At 41.1% G+C, this 16,524-nt stretch overlaps 1 protein-coding gene across 12 annotated transcripts in view; it reads right to left on the bottom strand.

Moving 5' to 3' along the window:
• The window catches only part of TMEM164 (transmembrane protein 164), a 160,311-nt gene that overhangs the window by 51,182 nt on the left and 92,605 nt on the right, over nt 1-16,524 (bottom strand). For all 12 annotated transcript variants that reach the window (XM_059910123.1, XM_059910115.1, XM_059910124.1 and 9 more), the window contains one exon: nt 9,892-9,958. In XM_059910123.1, the coding sequence (XP_059766106.1) occupies nt 9,892-9,951 (60 nt within the window). In that variant the 5' untranslated portion in view covers nt 9,952-9,958. The remainder of the gene's footprint in view (nt 1-9,891; nt 9,959-16,524) is intronic.

Raw genomic sequence — 16,524 nt, 5'->3', positions numbered from 1 at the left:
AGGCTCTAAGCTATAGGCGTGGTCTCTGGTTGCCTGGTACCCGGTCCTGGGATGATTAAGGCAGAGGAATATTGCTTCCAGGGGGGTAAGGGCCAGATAATGCAGCTGTGGCTCTGGACTGGTGAGTTTTGAGCACTTACTATTGTGCATCAGGCATTGTGGTAAGCACTTTACATGCATTACCTTATTGAAGATTTAGGAATTATTATGATAGTCCTCATTTTACAATATGAAACAGGCTCAGAGAAGGGCTATTGATGTTGTGGAAGCAAGACTGGAACCTGTGCTCTGCTGACTGGGTATTTGATAATATTAAGGAATTACTGATAACGATTATAGATATGATAATGGAATTGTGATTATATATATATGTCCTTATATTTTAAAGATGTATAATGAAATACCTATAGTTAAAATTACATGAAATTTCCTTTAAAATCATCCAGGTATAAGAGTGAGTGGTGGGAGGATGGGGGGGGGGGGAAGCAGTTTGAGGTAGAATAAGGTGTATTGATTAAAAAAACATTGGCTATGAGTTGATAATTGTTGAAACTGGGTAATGGATGCACTCGGATAGTTTTCTTTTTCTACTTTTACATATGTCTCCATTTTCTTTAATATAAAATTACAGATCTATAGAATTATACTCACACTATCCACTGCATTTTAGAACCTCCTGACTTAAGATTTTCCCTGCCCCAAACTTCTTTGCTGGGTCAGCTCCTCTGACCTGCTCCTACCATCAAAGTTTCCTCAACTGGTACCAGTGCAGTACTGGGACTCAGAAGTGACCACCCTCCCCTTGGACTTATAAACCTTCAGTCTGTCTTCAAGTCTCCAGTCACTTTACTCAAGGTCCTAGGTGCGTGGGACATAAAGGGAGGCTGGGAGGACAGCTGCTTTGGGAAATAGTTTGGCAGTTCCTCAAAAGGTTAAACATGGAGTTACCGTATGACCCAACAATTCCACTTCTAGGTATATACCCCAAAGCAGTCAAACAGATACATTTACACAAATATTGACAGCAGCACTATTCACAATAGCCAAAAGGTGGAAACAACCCAAATGTCCATCAGTGGATGAATAGATAAACAAAATGTGAGATAACCAACAGGACCTACAGTACAGCACAAAGAACTACACTCGACATTTTGTAATGACCGATAAGGGAAAAGAATCTGAAAAACTGAAGCACTGTACTGTACACTTGAAGCTAGCACAACACTGTAAATCATCTATACTCCAATCTTTTAAAAATGTGATAGATTGTACAAAGGAATATTATTCAGCCATAAAAAGGAATGAAGTACTGATATATGCAACAACCTGGATGCACTTGAAAACTTTATGCTAAGTGAAATAAGTCAGTCAGAAGAGGATACATATTATGTGATTCCATTTACATGTGATGTCCAGAACAGGAGATCAGTGGTTGAGAGAGAGAAAGGAGATTAGTGGTTGCCAGGGTCTAGGGAGGGGAGAGCAGAGAGATGTCACTAATGCTTTTTGGGGGAATGATGAAAATATTCTAAAATTAAATAGTGGTAATGGTTGACAACTCTGTAATACACTAAATCAAACATTGAATTGTACACTTTAAAAGGATAAATTTGTATTTTGTAAATTATATCTCAATTAAACCCCCCTCAAAAAAATGATTAAAGGGAGAAAGAAATAGGCAAGGATTCATTTGTGGAGTGCTTTTAAATGTTCAAAGCTCATTGCTAATTCTTCTTTGTTATCTTTTGTTGTCTGCTATCTTTTCTTCCATAACATATCTGTGAGGTAGAGAGAGCAGATGTCACTAAGCCCATTTGACACATGGGGAAACTGATGCTTGATGAGGTGAAATGAACTTGGTCAGAGCCCCAAATCCCAGTCAGCAGCAGCGTGGGAGTGGGACAGAGCACCGAGCAGCGCTGCCCCAGCTGCACACTGGAATTGCCTGGGGTGCTTTTTGAAAAGCCTTACGTCTTGAAATTGGCTCTGGTGATTTTACGGTACAGCCATGGCTGAGAACCACTGGTCCACAGACCGGAGAGAGTGAACTCGCCCACTAGCTTTGGCTTTTACTGCATAAAGAAACACTGCTTGGGGGAGTGGCTCAAGGTTGAGCGAGAAGTGTTGGTTGGACGAGCCAGAGGCTGTGCCTTCTAATCGCTTTTTAGGAATAGAACCAAGGCAAAGAACTATTAAGCTCTGGAGGCAGACGCTACTGCCTGCCATTCTCATTCACGGCTGCCACCTTCCCCATGGATTGGGGGGGCTTGGGCGTCACTGACAAACCCAAAGGTCTCGATGTTTCATTCAAATGAGAAGAAACACGAGGAGTGGGCCTAATTCACCTGTCATGAGGGAGGAGAGAGAGCTGGCCAGTTCCCTAATCAAACAGGCTGTCTGGGAAACAAAGGCAAAAAAAAAAAAAAAAAAAAAAAAAAGGCGCTATTACTCAATGTGGAAAAGAAATCCTGCCAGGGAATTTTAATCTCACTCGGCAATGCTAATTCTGAAACAAAGCCCCCTTCACTTCACCATCACCCAACCAGGAAGCTGGGGCCAAGGCCCTGAAGGCTAACATCAAATAGCACATGCCAATAGGAACACGCCTCGATTTCTAAGATAATGTTAGGAATAGTAGTAACAACGACAGCATCTGATACTTACTAAACACTTACTATGTGCCAGACACCGGGCTAAGTGCTTACCCCACATATCTCAATTCATCTGAGCACCAATCTACAGATAAGAAAATGAGGTCACAGAGGTTTGTAACTTACCCAAGGTCACATGAATAAAGGCAGAGGAGCCATCCACAAAAGCAAGGACAGGCTGCCTCCAGGGCCAGCAACTTGACCACTACATTATGCTAACTCTTGACAACTAGGCAGAGAGGAGAAGACCTTGAGAATACGCTGCAAACAATGTGAACAGTTGTTACTGCTCAATGTTTTCTGTTCTATTTTGGTGTTTTTCTGTATTTTCTTTTTTTTTCCATTATGAATATATTACTTCTGTAAAGAAAATATTTATACAATTGTAACAGCAGAGGCACAAAAGCCTCACGCTTTGTGGTGTTTCTTTTTTCTTGTTAATACGCTGAAAACAACCACTTTTGCATTGGTGGTGATTATTTTTTTATTTCTATTTTTCTGTATTTCACAAATTTTCTTCAGTACATATGTCTTTTGCTGCAATCAGGAAAACATCATTATCTTAAGTGGTTTAAGAAATAATTCACCTGGGAAAAATATCATCTATCGTCCCTCTGTCTTCATACCTAAGATTTTAACCTGGACACGTGTGTGAAAGATCCCTGGAATTTCTCTGAGCAAGACAGAGGTTCGAGTTGATTGACTAATTCACTTACACTCTCTGTGGATACCTACCATGTGCTGGGTGCCCTGCAGGGGACAGATACCACAAAAGAAAAATGTAGCAACATATACAAACCTTTAATACAACTTACCCATGGGGGGACAGGATTGAAAGTTGATGGGGTTAAAAGGTTTGGCTTTCTCTTTATACTCATCTGTTTAAATGGTTTTTCAAGGAGCGTACATTATTTTTGCAAAAAAAAAAAAATCTTGAAAGTATAAATCAATCCTCCAAATCTCTAATGGATATTGTATAAAATTTCTGCAAAGACTTGACTTGGCTTAATACTTGAAAATCAATCTAAACAATTAGGAAAGAGGAGGAAGGAAGCCCATGAGCTTTGGCATCAGAAAGACAGAAGTTCTCAGGCCAGTTCTGTCAATTCCTGTGTGTCCCTGGGCAAGTTATTTAAACTTTCTAAGGCTTAGTCTGTAAAATGGAGACACTAATGAAACCGAGGGCGGTCATCAGTTAGATTCCTTAAACCATAACTTGCTTAATAAATAATATCCTGTAACCTGCCTTCACCGACCAAGCTCGCCTTAACTGTTCTTACAAATTGTATACCCTCCAAGCTGCATGAAGCTTACAGATTATATCACAAGACTCCTTTAACCACCCCCTACAGAGGTGTTAAGTTGTTTTTCAGGAACGTGGAACTAGTCTTGCCCAATTCAAACTGGTCGAGACCACCAACCATTCAACTGGGCCTGAGAGTGTCTGATGGATAACCTTTTGATATCACAGGGCCAAAAACTCCACCCTCAGATCATGCTAAGGTCACCATTTTTCTGAACATGCAGTCCATGAAGAAGCATGTAACTCAGATACACTTGCACAGAACACGGATTACTTCACCTTCTTCTTGCCACCAATCATTTTACCCCAGGCCTCAGACCACCCTGCTTCCTTGTCCCATAAATATTCTGAGCCCCTCGCCCTGGGGGAGGTGGATTTGAGATTTGTTCTCCTTGCTTGGCTGCCTCATGAATAAATTTTTCTCTGTGGCAAACCTCAGCATCTCAGCGTTTGGCTTGCTGCGCATCAGGCAAATGAGCCTGGCTCAGTAACACTAATACCCACCTCGCAGGGTTTCTGTGATGATCAAAGACTAATAATTAACAACTAATGCTGCTTGAGGGCTTCCTATCTGCCAGGTGCTGTGCTACATGCTTTACACATATTAACTGATTTAATCCTTGGAACAGCTTTAGGAGGGAGGCACTATTATCACCCCCATATCATAGATGAGAGCGCAGAAGCCCATTCAAGTTAAGTAACTTGGCCAAGTTCCCTTCCTCCCTCCCTCTCTCTTACACACACACACACACACACACACACACACACACACACACACACACATATGAGTAGCACAGCCAGGGTATGAACCTACAGAATCTGATCCCTGAGTCCATACTTTTAACAACTACACTAGGGTGACATATTTGTATTTGTGAAAGCTTTTGCGGTTGCAGAGTCCCATCTACTTGCAAGAATTCTTAGTAGTGGTGGAAAAGATAAGAAATACACATAGACCACCTAGAGGGGTGGGATAGGGAGGGTGGGAGGGAGGGAGATGCAAGAGGGAAGAGATATGGGAACATATGTATATGTATAACTGATTCACTTTGTTATAAAGCAGAAACTAACACACCATTGTAAAGCAATTATACTCCAATAAAGATGTTTAAAAAAAAAAAGAAATACACGTAAAATCTAAACACTACAAGGGCTAAAAGATGTGACAGAAGCGGTGTCACAGGATGTCTTCTGGTGATTGGCAAATAAGGGGCAAAGTCTATATATACGAACTGGAGTTCATGACTCTCTATCCTCTTCTTCAGACTCTCAATGAGGAGTTTACTGGTTCCTACCTCCATGCCTCTGGCCCTGGCATTCCTTTGGTTGAACTACCTCCTTCCTCTGCAATTTGCATGCACATTCTAATAGCACTTCAAGGTTTGGTTCAGGCTTTACTTCTCCATGAAGCCTTTCTGGACCACTGCATCCAACGACCTCTCCAGGAGACAATGCATTAGAGTGCAAAGTCCTCGGGTTTAGCTTTAGTACCTACAAACCATGTAACCCTGAGCAAGTCATTTAGCTTCTTTGAGCTTCAGTTTCCTCATAGGTAAAATCGGGTTCTTGTGAGAATTAAATAAGAACATCCATAAATTGCCTGGCACATGGTAGGTGCTCAAAAAATGCTGCTAATATTAATCCTCTTCTCATTTTCTTAGAGGTCGGAACAACTGCAATTTAGCGATTGAGCCTGAATTGCCTTGCAATGTTCCTTTTTCACCATTTTGACTCTAACATTGCCATCACTTCTCAGGCATTTATGCCTCATCTTTCTAACTAAACTGCAAGTGCCTTGAAGGCCAGGAATGTATTCTGGTTGCTTTTGCATCTCCTGCAGCATACGGCACAATACTTAACACAGAAAAGCGCTCAATAAAAATCTGGATTGACTGGTATGGCTGGGCTGGATTCACGGAGGATGTAAGACTCTCAAAGGTTAATCTTGAAGTACAGGCAGTAATTAGACATATTCTAGGGTAGTCCCTAGAATTTGGTGTAAGCCCAGGCCTTCTCAACACCTTCCACATTCCTGCACACTTGGCATTCATCTGATCAGAAACACGCTGGTCTTTGTAGAAGGTTGAGGCGCAATTTTGCCCAAATCAATTCTTCAGAAAGCTAAGGCCTCTTTTGAAAACAAGCTTTTTCTATTTTAAGTACTCTTAAGAAAGCAAAGGGAATTATAGTTTTACTTCTTTGAGCTTAAATAAGAAAAAGAAATCAAATAGCTAAAAATTACATTAACTTATCAGTCACATTACTTTAAAAAAAAAAACCCTCAAAATTATCCGAAAATTTCTTGTATTTGTAATGTACAATTTTTCTGTTTCAAAAATAAACTCTCAAAAATGCAAAAAAAAAAAAAAAAAAAGAAAGCAAAGGGACATTCTGTCCCAAGTTCAGGTCCAAAACCCAAACTATAACTTTTTAAAATAGCTCAATTTGCCACTCACAGAAATAACTTTTCTAGGTCAATTAGCATGTTTCAATATGCCAATCAGCAGAGTGACAGCCGATTTGCATTGGTGACAGCCAAGTTTTCGCAGAAGCCCACATGGGTACAAGGTGTGCCGGCGGCAGTTACATCCCAAGAACACTGAGATAATGACTGTGGATGGGGAGTAGTCACCCCAGTAATGAAAAAATCATTACTAACCTCTTCCACTCAGTCTGAGAGTTAGGAACATTCAGGAGAACCATCTAACAGAGAAAAAGAACTGGGTAAAAGGGGAAGGGTGGTAAAGGAGGAAAAAAGGAACTAATGTAACAGATCAACATGGATACACAATAATGGGCAATTTTGATAATGAGATAATAATATACTTGAGGCTTTGAGCCTTGAAGAAGAAACGTGCTTGATGAAAAGAATCATTATTCTTCTTCTCCTTATTATTCTAGTAGAAGACAGATGGCTGCAAACATAAATACTGGCCAGGCTAGAGTCTCTGGTCTGAGGAGGGGGCTGATACAGTGTCTTAAGTTTCTTTTCTGTTTCCAATCTCCCTTGCTCAGAACACATCGCATTTATAAGAAACTGTCATGGGCATTTCAGGGCAAAAGGCACAGGTCTGGGGATGCAGCTTGGGTCCAGTGCCTCATTCTGAGGACCAGACCAGCAGCTTTGCAAGGTAAGAGCCACAACTGAAAAGCTAATATGCAACCAAGTTCCATGGGCACCCTACTTAACCCCCACCCCGCACCTCTTGGCTTGCACTTTACAGAAGGTGGTTTAGCCTGGCATGGATGATATTCTTTGCAAAGTCCCAGGCATAGATAAGGAACCCCATCACCATCAGACCAAAAAGCCACTGGCTATTAACAAGGAGCTCACAAAATAGGCAGCTCATCTATTCTCCAAGCCATGGACTACTGACAGCTTGGGCTGGGGGGATCTTACCATGGGATCCATGGATGGGCTTATGGGCGAACGGGGCAGGAGGTGGCAGTCTGTGTCCCCCCTGAAATTGTACGCAAACTTGTCTCTGCGCATCTGGGAAGAGGCTCTATGGTCCTCATCAACTTATCAAAGAAGCCTATGACCCAACTCTTTTAGATGGAGAGAAGCTAAGCAGCATCTCCAGCATCTTGACTCACTAGTATTCAAACTCACACTGAATTTCAATCAGACAACAGGAAAAGGGCTCTGAAGTCTGAGTCAGGAGACCTGGGTTCGAGGGGCGCCCACCTTGGCTTTTTAGGCAAGTCATTTATCCATCTAAGTTCCCCCTCTAGAAGATTAGACCAGACAAGCTTTCAGCTCTCTGCTGATCTAATAATAGTTCCATGATGCATTTCCCCTCCTTCCCTCCAAGAAACAAAAGGGAAATCGCCCTTGAGACACTTCATCTGAAGCCAGAAAGAGACCTACTCTGAAATCCTGGAGGCAAAGGGCACTTACTTGTAATATGGGCCATTGGAATACACGTTCCTTCTTCTAAGGTGTCAGCTTCTAAGATGAAGAACCAGGAGGAACTTGGATCTGGGTATTCTCTAGCTGGTCTGCAAACCTCAGTGCCAATGAGGCACAGGACAGAGTACTACAGCACATGGAAATTCACTGATGACCCAAATCCTTTAGCTGACTGTGGCAACTTCCTCCAACTCCCTCACTCTCTGTCTTTATATATGTGAGTGTATGTATGTCTGTGTTACTGGTATACACACCAATTAGTTCATTCTACTTTCCTTGTTTCCTCATTATAGCTAATTAGGAAAACAAGGATTAAAAAGATCAAGGGCCAAGAAGGAAGGAAGGAAGGGCAAAAGAGAAGTCAAAAGCTGACTTCCTGCCTAATTGGATCATCAGGCTTAAAGAGTTGCCTACCTTCCTGTGTCTTATTTTAAGTCAATCTGAGTTCAAATAAGGGGTTGCAAAGCAAAAAGTCTGGAAAGCCAGGGTAACCCAGGAGGGGTCCCAACCACTTAAAATAACCAGACCAAGACCAAAGCCAATTGTCAAGACATATGCAAATGGAGCCACCACCGTGAGCTTTTATCAGCTTCATTTTAGAAAAAGAGGACCAAGATTATTTACCAGAGTGATTGGAATCGCTAGTTAAGAGAGAACTCATCAAAGAAGTTTCAATGTTAAGGAAAGTTACTTGGACATTCTTGATAAGCTGGCTGGCTATAGCCTGACATTTATTTGGAAAGTATTAGGTGTCATAACAAATATAATAGCAAATCTGCCATCAGAGAGGGGAAGAAGGGCAGAGAGGGAAAGGGAGGGAGGGAAGGAAGGAAGGAAGGAAAGGAAGGAAGGGAGGGAGGAATTTCTACTGACGTATATATAATATGCACCTAGAAAAGTATAACAATCATAAGGGTATACATGAGTATTTGTGGAGAGGGAGTGACTAAATCCTCAGAGAGAGTGAAGTGTAGCTGTGGTTGTAGGATCTGAGGCTTAGTCTCCACTCCCAACTCTGCCACTTAGAATTTGTGTGACTCCCTGAACGTCAGTTTCTTCTTCTATAACAAGAGGCCATAATACTCGCCCTCACCCAGCTTAATATCTACGTTACACAATTGTTATTTGAAAAGACCTTGTAAACTATAAAATGCTACCCAAAGAGGAAGGGTTATCATTATGAGATTTAAACTATGATCTTAACGCGTGAGGCAAATTTAAGTCATGAAAACAGAAAGCAGAAGGAAGGATTTCACAGGTGATTTCTTTCCCTGAGCTTTCTAACCCAGCCCGCTAATCCCTCTGCAGCCCCACATATGGGAGTCTGAGGACAGGGCCCAGCCACTCCTATAGCTTCTGCTTCCCTCTGCACTGGTTCATCACCCACCCACCTGCCACAGTGGGATTCTACCTGCTAGCCACTGGCGGAACGTGTGGGCCAGACTGCCCTGTGGGTTTGGAGGAACAGGGAAGAAATCCAGTTCTTGCCCAAAGGGGCCTTTGGCAAAGCAGACCTTAGAACACCTAGAAGCCTCTGTCGAATGGGTGGGGCCCCCTTTCTCTTCACCAAACCCTTCCAAGAGCCTCTGTAGGCTTTTTGGGTCTGTTCTGGTTCTGGCCTAAACCCTTATTAAAGCCCTAGAGTTCCACACAATACTCTCGCCCCCATCAAGCGCTACTGCATCCAAACAGGGCTGCATCAAACCTCGACACTGAATGTGTAGATATTAAAAAACTTACATGGAGGGGTAAGGGGTAGAAACTACTATATATAAAATAAATAAGCTCTAAGGATACATTGCACAGCACAGAGAATATAACCCATCTTTCATAATAACTTTAAATGGAGATTAATCTATAAAAATATTGAATCACTACATTGTACACCTGAAACTGATATAATATCGTAAATCAATTATACTTGAATTAAAAAAAATTAAAAAAAATTAAAACTCACACGGGCACATGAGCAAGCAAGTACCGTTTTGTATGTTGCTGGTATGTTCCTAGAAGAGGTTACTTACCAGCCGCGTATTTACCACAGGAAACAGCAGGGCAAGAAGAGCTCCATTCAACATGTGCATCTGTAGCCTGGAGAGGAAAAGAGATAAAGTGCAGGTCACACCCTGACTCTGATGCAGAGGCAGACAAAACTGTGTCAGGTTATGCCATGCCAGATGGGAGAGCATGTAAACAAGTGGCTCTCTGTGTAAAAACGGCACTGGAGTTGGCACACACGCATAAATAAATGAAAAGCAGCGTATTTTGCATTAACTGAAATATTCTGAAGAGCGCCACCGCCACCTCAAAATCCCCCAACCACTTTGTGAACACGCTTTGGTTGCAGCACTTCATTGCATGATGAGCTCTGGGTTCCCTAAACATGTGGTCAGTCCCAATCTCAGCTCCAACTGCTGCGGCTCAGGCAGCATTACAAAGGGGAAATGCGGGAGCCAGGTGTTATTACACTACTGTGTTATTACAGTAGAGACCTGTTTCTTAGAGCAAGGCTGCTTATTTCCACAGCCATGCCCAAGGCTTCTCCCCAGACAGAGACCTGGGCATAAAAAGGCTAGCTAATACAACCCAGGGAGCCAACTGCAGCGTCTGCAAATGCGCTCTCCCACCTTCTTAGAAACACCTTCAGGGGCTGCTGCGGGAGGTGGGGAGGGCAGAAGTGGCAGCCTTCCAAACTTTCTTTCATGTATTTTACATACTGGGTTCTTTGATTTAAAAGCAAAACACAAAAGAAAAAAGAGACAGAGACAAGAAAACCACGGGTCTCCGGGTAGGGATACCGTTTCCCAATTCCAGACTTGTTAAAACCCACACTAGGAACCCTTTGTTAAGGGGGTTCCTGACTTGCTCAAGAACAAGCAAGTCAGGAACAAATTCTGCTTGTGCGAGCTGTGGGGATGGATTTAAGCAGCTTCCTTCATCCAGGCAAGTGGTCCTTTACTACTGAGGGAGAAGCAAAGAACGACAGTCTGTTCCTCCTGGAGAAAAGCTAATTTGACGGGTCACGTACAACCATCGCTGAGTCAACGTGGCTTCCGGACCTCAAGCTCACTCTCGCGCTCTCTCACACACACACTCACAGCAGCCTCGTGATACCAGGATCTCTGTTGTGTCCTGACTGGGACCTAGAAGAACTTAAGCTCTTCTCTTGGCGCTCCACAGACGTGTGCCTAAGACTAAGAGACAATGTTATAAGGAGCCCCAGGGGAACAGCACACAAGCCCCAAGGCTGCTGTTTGTTTCTTTCTGCTGCTTGTTGTTACCAATGCTGTGGTGATGGTGATGGTGTGCACTTGACATATTCCAGCCAAGTATCAAATTAGCTGCTTTAAGTAAATTCTCTCGCCGAATTTTTACAGCAATCTTATGAGATGGGTACAATTATTGTTTGCATTTTGCGGATGAGGAAACCAGGCTCAGAAAAGTGAAGTGACTTTGTCAGTGCCACACAGAGGACAGTAGAGCCACAATGCAAACCCAGGTTTATCTGACTGCAGACCCCTCTCACTGTCTTGTACCAGAGCCTGCCTCCCTTCCTCCATTGCAAATATGACCTCAGGTAGAGAGTCACAGATGCTCCGTTTTCCTTCCTTTTGGTTTCAGGGGTCTCTCTTACCACCCCCTTCATTCCCTGCTCCAGGCTTAATAAGCTCTCAGGGGATGACTGTCGGGAGACGGTTCTTAGGCCATGCCAGCCCAGCAGTCCTACGGTTTAACAGGGCTTAGCTTGTCCATGAAACGGAGGAGGCACACCAATGCAATGTCCCTCCTGCCTCCCCGGATTGGCCAGGCTACCATGCTTTTACGACAGCATCCTTCTAGGGGGCACCCCATGCTCTCAGAAACTGACTGTTGAAAACTCTGGCTCGAGACTCAATGTCTGGAGCAGGGCTCATTAACAGCCATTCCAGGGCTGGGGTGAAGTAACGTGTGGCCTAACTCTGCCCCTGGACCCTCCTAAGCGACAGCCACAGCAGAAACACTCACCCTGGGAGAGGAAACATCTCACTGGTAGTCGAGGTAAAGCTGAACTCTAGTGCCAGGCTTTGCCACTGACCTTAAAAGAATGCTGGCATTTACACAAGGCCAAGTAGATATTTGGGCAACAAAAGTTAAATCTTGAGGATAATGGAACTGATCCCAAAGGCTCATGGAAGGTCAGAGATAAAGAAGATAAAAGCCAACATCAAGATTCAAAATAACCAATAAATTCCTAGATAAAGACAAGCCTTGTTCTGGGTCCTCAAAATTCAGTTCCACAAGCTACATATAGGCCGAAGGGTGAATTATCCTTAATATATAAAAGGGTCTTGCATATCACTAATTATAAAAAATATCTAACATACATTGAGCAACTTTCATGTGCCAATCACTGGACTAAGTATTCAAATGCATCATCTCATTTAATCCTCACAGTTTTTATTATAATCAGTATCATTTTCAATTTCACAGCTGAGAAAACCAAAGCACTAAGTGATTAAGTGACTTGCCCAAGATCAAACAGATAATAAATAAGTGGCAGACGGAGAAGTCACACTCACCAAGTTTCAAGACCGTGTTTTTGCTGCTGTACCCTGCACTTCAAATCCATGATATGAACATTACACATGTTGCGTGCGTGCGTGTGTGTGTGTGTGTGTGTGTGTGTGTGTGTGTCAGACAACAGACCAGGTAGGAAAAAAGGTTCTGGGATGCCCATGGGGCAGGGAAGGTCATGTCTAAGAGCGACGGAACCCCTAGTGTGTTCTGTTGCAAAACTGCCCCAATTACACAGCTGCACTGTCCTCTACAGACCCAGGGCACAGCCCAACAGGTAAATGACTGACCACATCAGGGGCAAAGGCTTTTGCTTTTGCTTTATACCACCTCCAGCCTGCCACTCAGATTTCTATTGGGTATTGGAAATAGAAAATGAGCCACTAGAAAATCCAGTGAGAGTTCCCTCATCTGCACACTGGGAATAATAAGAGTTCCAACTCACAGAATTATTATAAGGAGTTGATATGTATAGAGTGCTTTAAAAAGTACATGGCATACAGTAAGACTCAGATACATGTTTCTTAAATAAATGGTGAAGAGCTCACCTAAAAGCCTCATATTAAAAGGGGAGAAGGTTCACGAACCATGGAGGAAAGTCAAACTGTTTTAAAAATTCGAAGTGTGAGAAGGAGATCGAGAGAGAGCAAAAGGACAGACTGAAGGCCAGAACCAAAGAGTAGAGCTTGGAGATGGACTCCAGGTCAGTTAGTCACACTTATAAATCTTCTTCTTGCCGGCTAGAACACTTGGCCATTACCACTGTCACAAATATTCTGTCAGCTTTTTTTGTTTCTGTGTAGGATACTGTACTAAGTTACCTTAGTTGGTAACAACCTGGGGCAATATGGCAAGTGTTATGGGTTTGATTCTCTTTCAGGTCAGTTAATTTCATTAAATTTAGTCCACACACATTAGTCCATTAGTGTGTGTCTAATATCGTCTCTGGTGCTATAGAGAAAAGGAGATCAATATAATTAAGACCTAGTATTTGCCTTCAAGAAGCTGACAATCTTATTGAGAAGCCAAGAAATAAAATAACTAGAGGAAATGTAGTATAATGGTTAAGAACTTGGTTTGGAATCAAACCTACATTCAAATCCCAGCTCTACCACTTACTGGCTGAGTTGACTCTGGACAAATCACTTAAAATATGTGATTCAGAGACTTCCCTGGTGGTCCAGTGGTTAAGACTCTGCGCTTCCACTGCAGGGGGCACGGGTTCGATCCCTGGTCGGGGAACTAAGATCCTGCATGCCCCACGGCATGGCCAAATAAATAAATAAATAATAAAATTTTCAAAAATAAAGAAAAAAATATGTGATTCTGTCTCCTCAATAATAAAATGGGGCTAATAACAGTACCAACTAAAAGAGTTGCTGAGAGAATTTAATGAGGTAAGACCATGTAAAGTGATCAACATAGTGCCTAGGACATAGTAAGAACTCAGTACATGATAACTATTATAATCCTTAATAAAGCAAGGTAAATGAATATCACATTATTATTCACAATGACAAATGAAGCTATTAAAAAACCCTCATCAGATGACATATTTGAATTTAGCACTTGATTATAACCAAGAATCAAAAGACATGGAACAGATAAAGTTCTCTGAGTGCCTGGAAAGGAAGATTCATGGAACGAAATTCTCAAAGGAAATTATAAAATATTTTGAACTGGACAAAAATTAAAATACGATATGCCAAAATGGGTGAGATGCTTATAACATGAAATTCTTATATTAAGAAAAAAGTATGGTCTCAAAGCAGTAACCCAAGATTCCACCTTAAGAATCCAAAAAAAAGAAGAGCAAAATAAACCCAAAGCAAGCAGAAAGAATGAAATAATAAAGAGCAGAAATCAATGAAAGTAAAAACAAAAACAATAGAGAAAAATCAATGAAACAAAAAGGTTGCCTTTGAAAAAGGCAATATAATGGAGAAACCACTAGGCAGAATGACATGGATAAAAAGAGAGAATGCAAAAGTTATCAATATCAGGAAGGAAAGAAGGGATATCACTACAGCCCCTCAGGAATTAAAAGGATAATAAGGATATACTATGAATATTTCTATGCATATAATTCAACAACTTAGAAAAAATGGAGAATTTCCTCTAAAACCACAAACCACTAAAACTCACCAAAGATGAAATAGATAACCTGCACAGTCCAAACCTTGCCATTTGTGACAACATGGATGGACCGTGAGGGGATCATGCTGAGTGAGGTAAGTCAGAAACAGAAAGACAAATTACTGCATGATCTCAATTATATGTAGAATCTAAAACAAACAAATAAACAAAACAACAAACTCATAGATTCGAAGAACAGACTGGTGGTTGCCAGAGGGCAGGGGGTTGGGGGTGGGTGAAATGGGTGAAGGTGGTCAAAAGGTACAAACTTCCAGTTATAAAAGAAATAAGTCATGGGGATGTAATGTACAGTGTGGTGACAATAGGTACTGTACTGTATTATTTGAAAGTTGCTAAGAGGGCATATCTTAAAAATTCTCATCATAAGAAAAAAATATGCAACTATCTGTGGTGATGGATATTAACCATCTTAAAAATTCTCATCATAAGAAAAAAATATGCAACTATCTGTGGTGATGGATATTAACCAGACTTATTGTGGTGATCATTTCACAATATATACAAATATCAAATCATTATGTTATATACCTGAAAGTAATATAATGTTATATGTCAATTATATCTCAATAAAAAAGAATCTGTAGTCAAAAATCTTCTGAATAAGACTCAGATGGCTTCAGTGATCAATTCTACCAAGTATTTATACAACCTGGTCCAGAAAATACAACAGAAGCAAGCATTTCTCAACTCATTTTATGAGGCTATTATTACCCAGATACAAAAACTGTGGGGCAGGGGGAGGGGAGGTGGGAGGAGGAGGAGGAAGAGGAGGAGGAGGAGGAAAACTAAAACTAAACTAATATCCCTCATGAACACAGACCCTAAAATTCTCAATAAAATGTTAGCAAATCTAATGCAGCAATATAAAAAGAACATTACTCTATGACTAAGTGGGGTTTGTCCTGGTAATGAAAGGTTGACTCAGTATCTGAAATTCAATTAATGAATTCTACCAAATTAACAGTGTAAAGAATAAAAAAGTATATGATCATATCAATTGATACAGAAAAGGCATGTCAAAATTCAACATCTATTTATGATAACAAAAATACCAACAAACTAGCAATAGGAGGGAACTTCCTCAACCTGATAAAGGACATCTAAAAAATACTATGCCCAAAATCATACTTAATGATACCGAATGCTCTCCCCATTAACATCAGGATCAAGACGAGGGTGCCCACTCTCAGCACTCCAATTCAACACCATGCCAGTAGTCTTAGCCAGTGAAATAAGGTAACAAAAATAACAGAGATTGGAAAGGAAGAAATAATACTATCTCTGTTTGCAAAGAATTATTATATTTGTAGAAAATCCCCAGGAATCAACAGAAAAGTTCCTAAAACTAATATGATTTTAGCAGGGTTGCAGGATTGCAAGGTCAACACACAAACATCAATAACATTTCTACACAATAGCAGTGTAAAACTGGAAACCAAAGTTTTTAAAATATATACTACTTATATTATCTTCCCCAAAACTGAAATACTTAGGTATAAATCTAACAATATATGTACAGAATCTGTACACTGAGAACTGCAAAAGGCTGATTAAAGAAAGCAGAGATCTAACAAATAAAAAGACATACCATGTTCAAGGATTAAAGGGCTCATCATAAGGAAGATAGATGTCAATTCCCCCCAAAATTATCTATAGATTCAATGCAATTCTGATCAAAATCTCAGCAGGATATTTTGTAGATACAGGCAAACTGACTCTAAAATGTATATGAAAGGGCAAAGAAAGAATAGCTAAAATAATTTTGAAAAAGTAGAAGGTAGATGAAAGAATCACACTACCTGACTATAAGCCTTACTATATAAAATTATAGCAATCAAAACAATCTGGCCAAGAAAAGACATCAAACGACGAAACAGAATAGTCCAGCAATAGACCCACACTGATAGAGTAATTTGATTTTTCATCAGATTTGGAGGCCAGAAGGC

The sequence above is a fragment of the Balaenoptera ricei genome, chromosome X (genome assembly GCF_028023285.1).
Source record: "Balaenoptera ricei isolate mBalRic1 chromosome X, mBalRic1.hap2, whole genome shotgun sequence".
NCBI classification, from domain to species: domain Eukaryota; kingdom Metazoa; phylum Chordata; class Mammalia; order Artiodactyla; family Balaenopteridae; genus Balaenoptera; species Balaenoptera ricei.
Note: the sequence above shows the minus strand (reverse complement) of the source record. Positions and strands in the feature narration are given on the sequence as shown.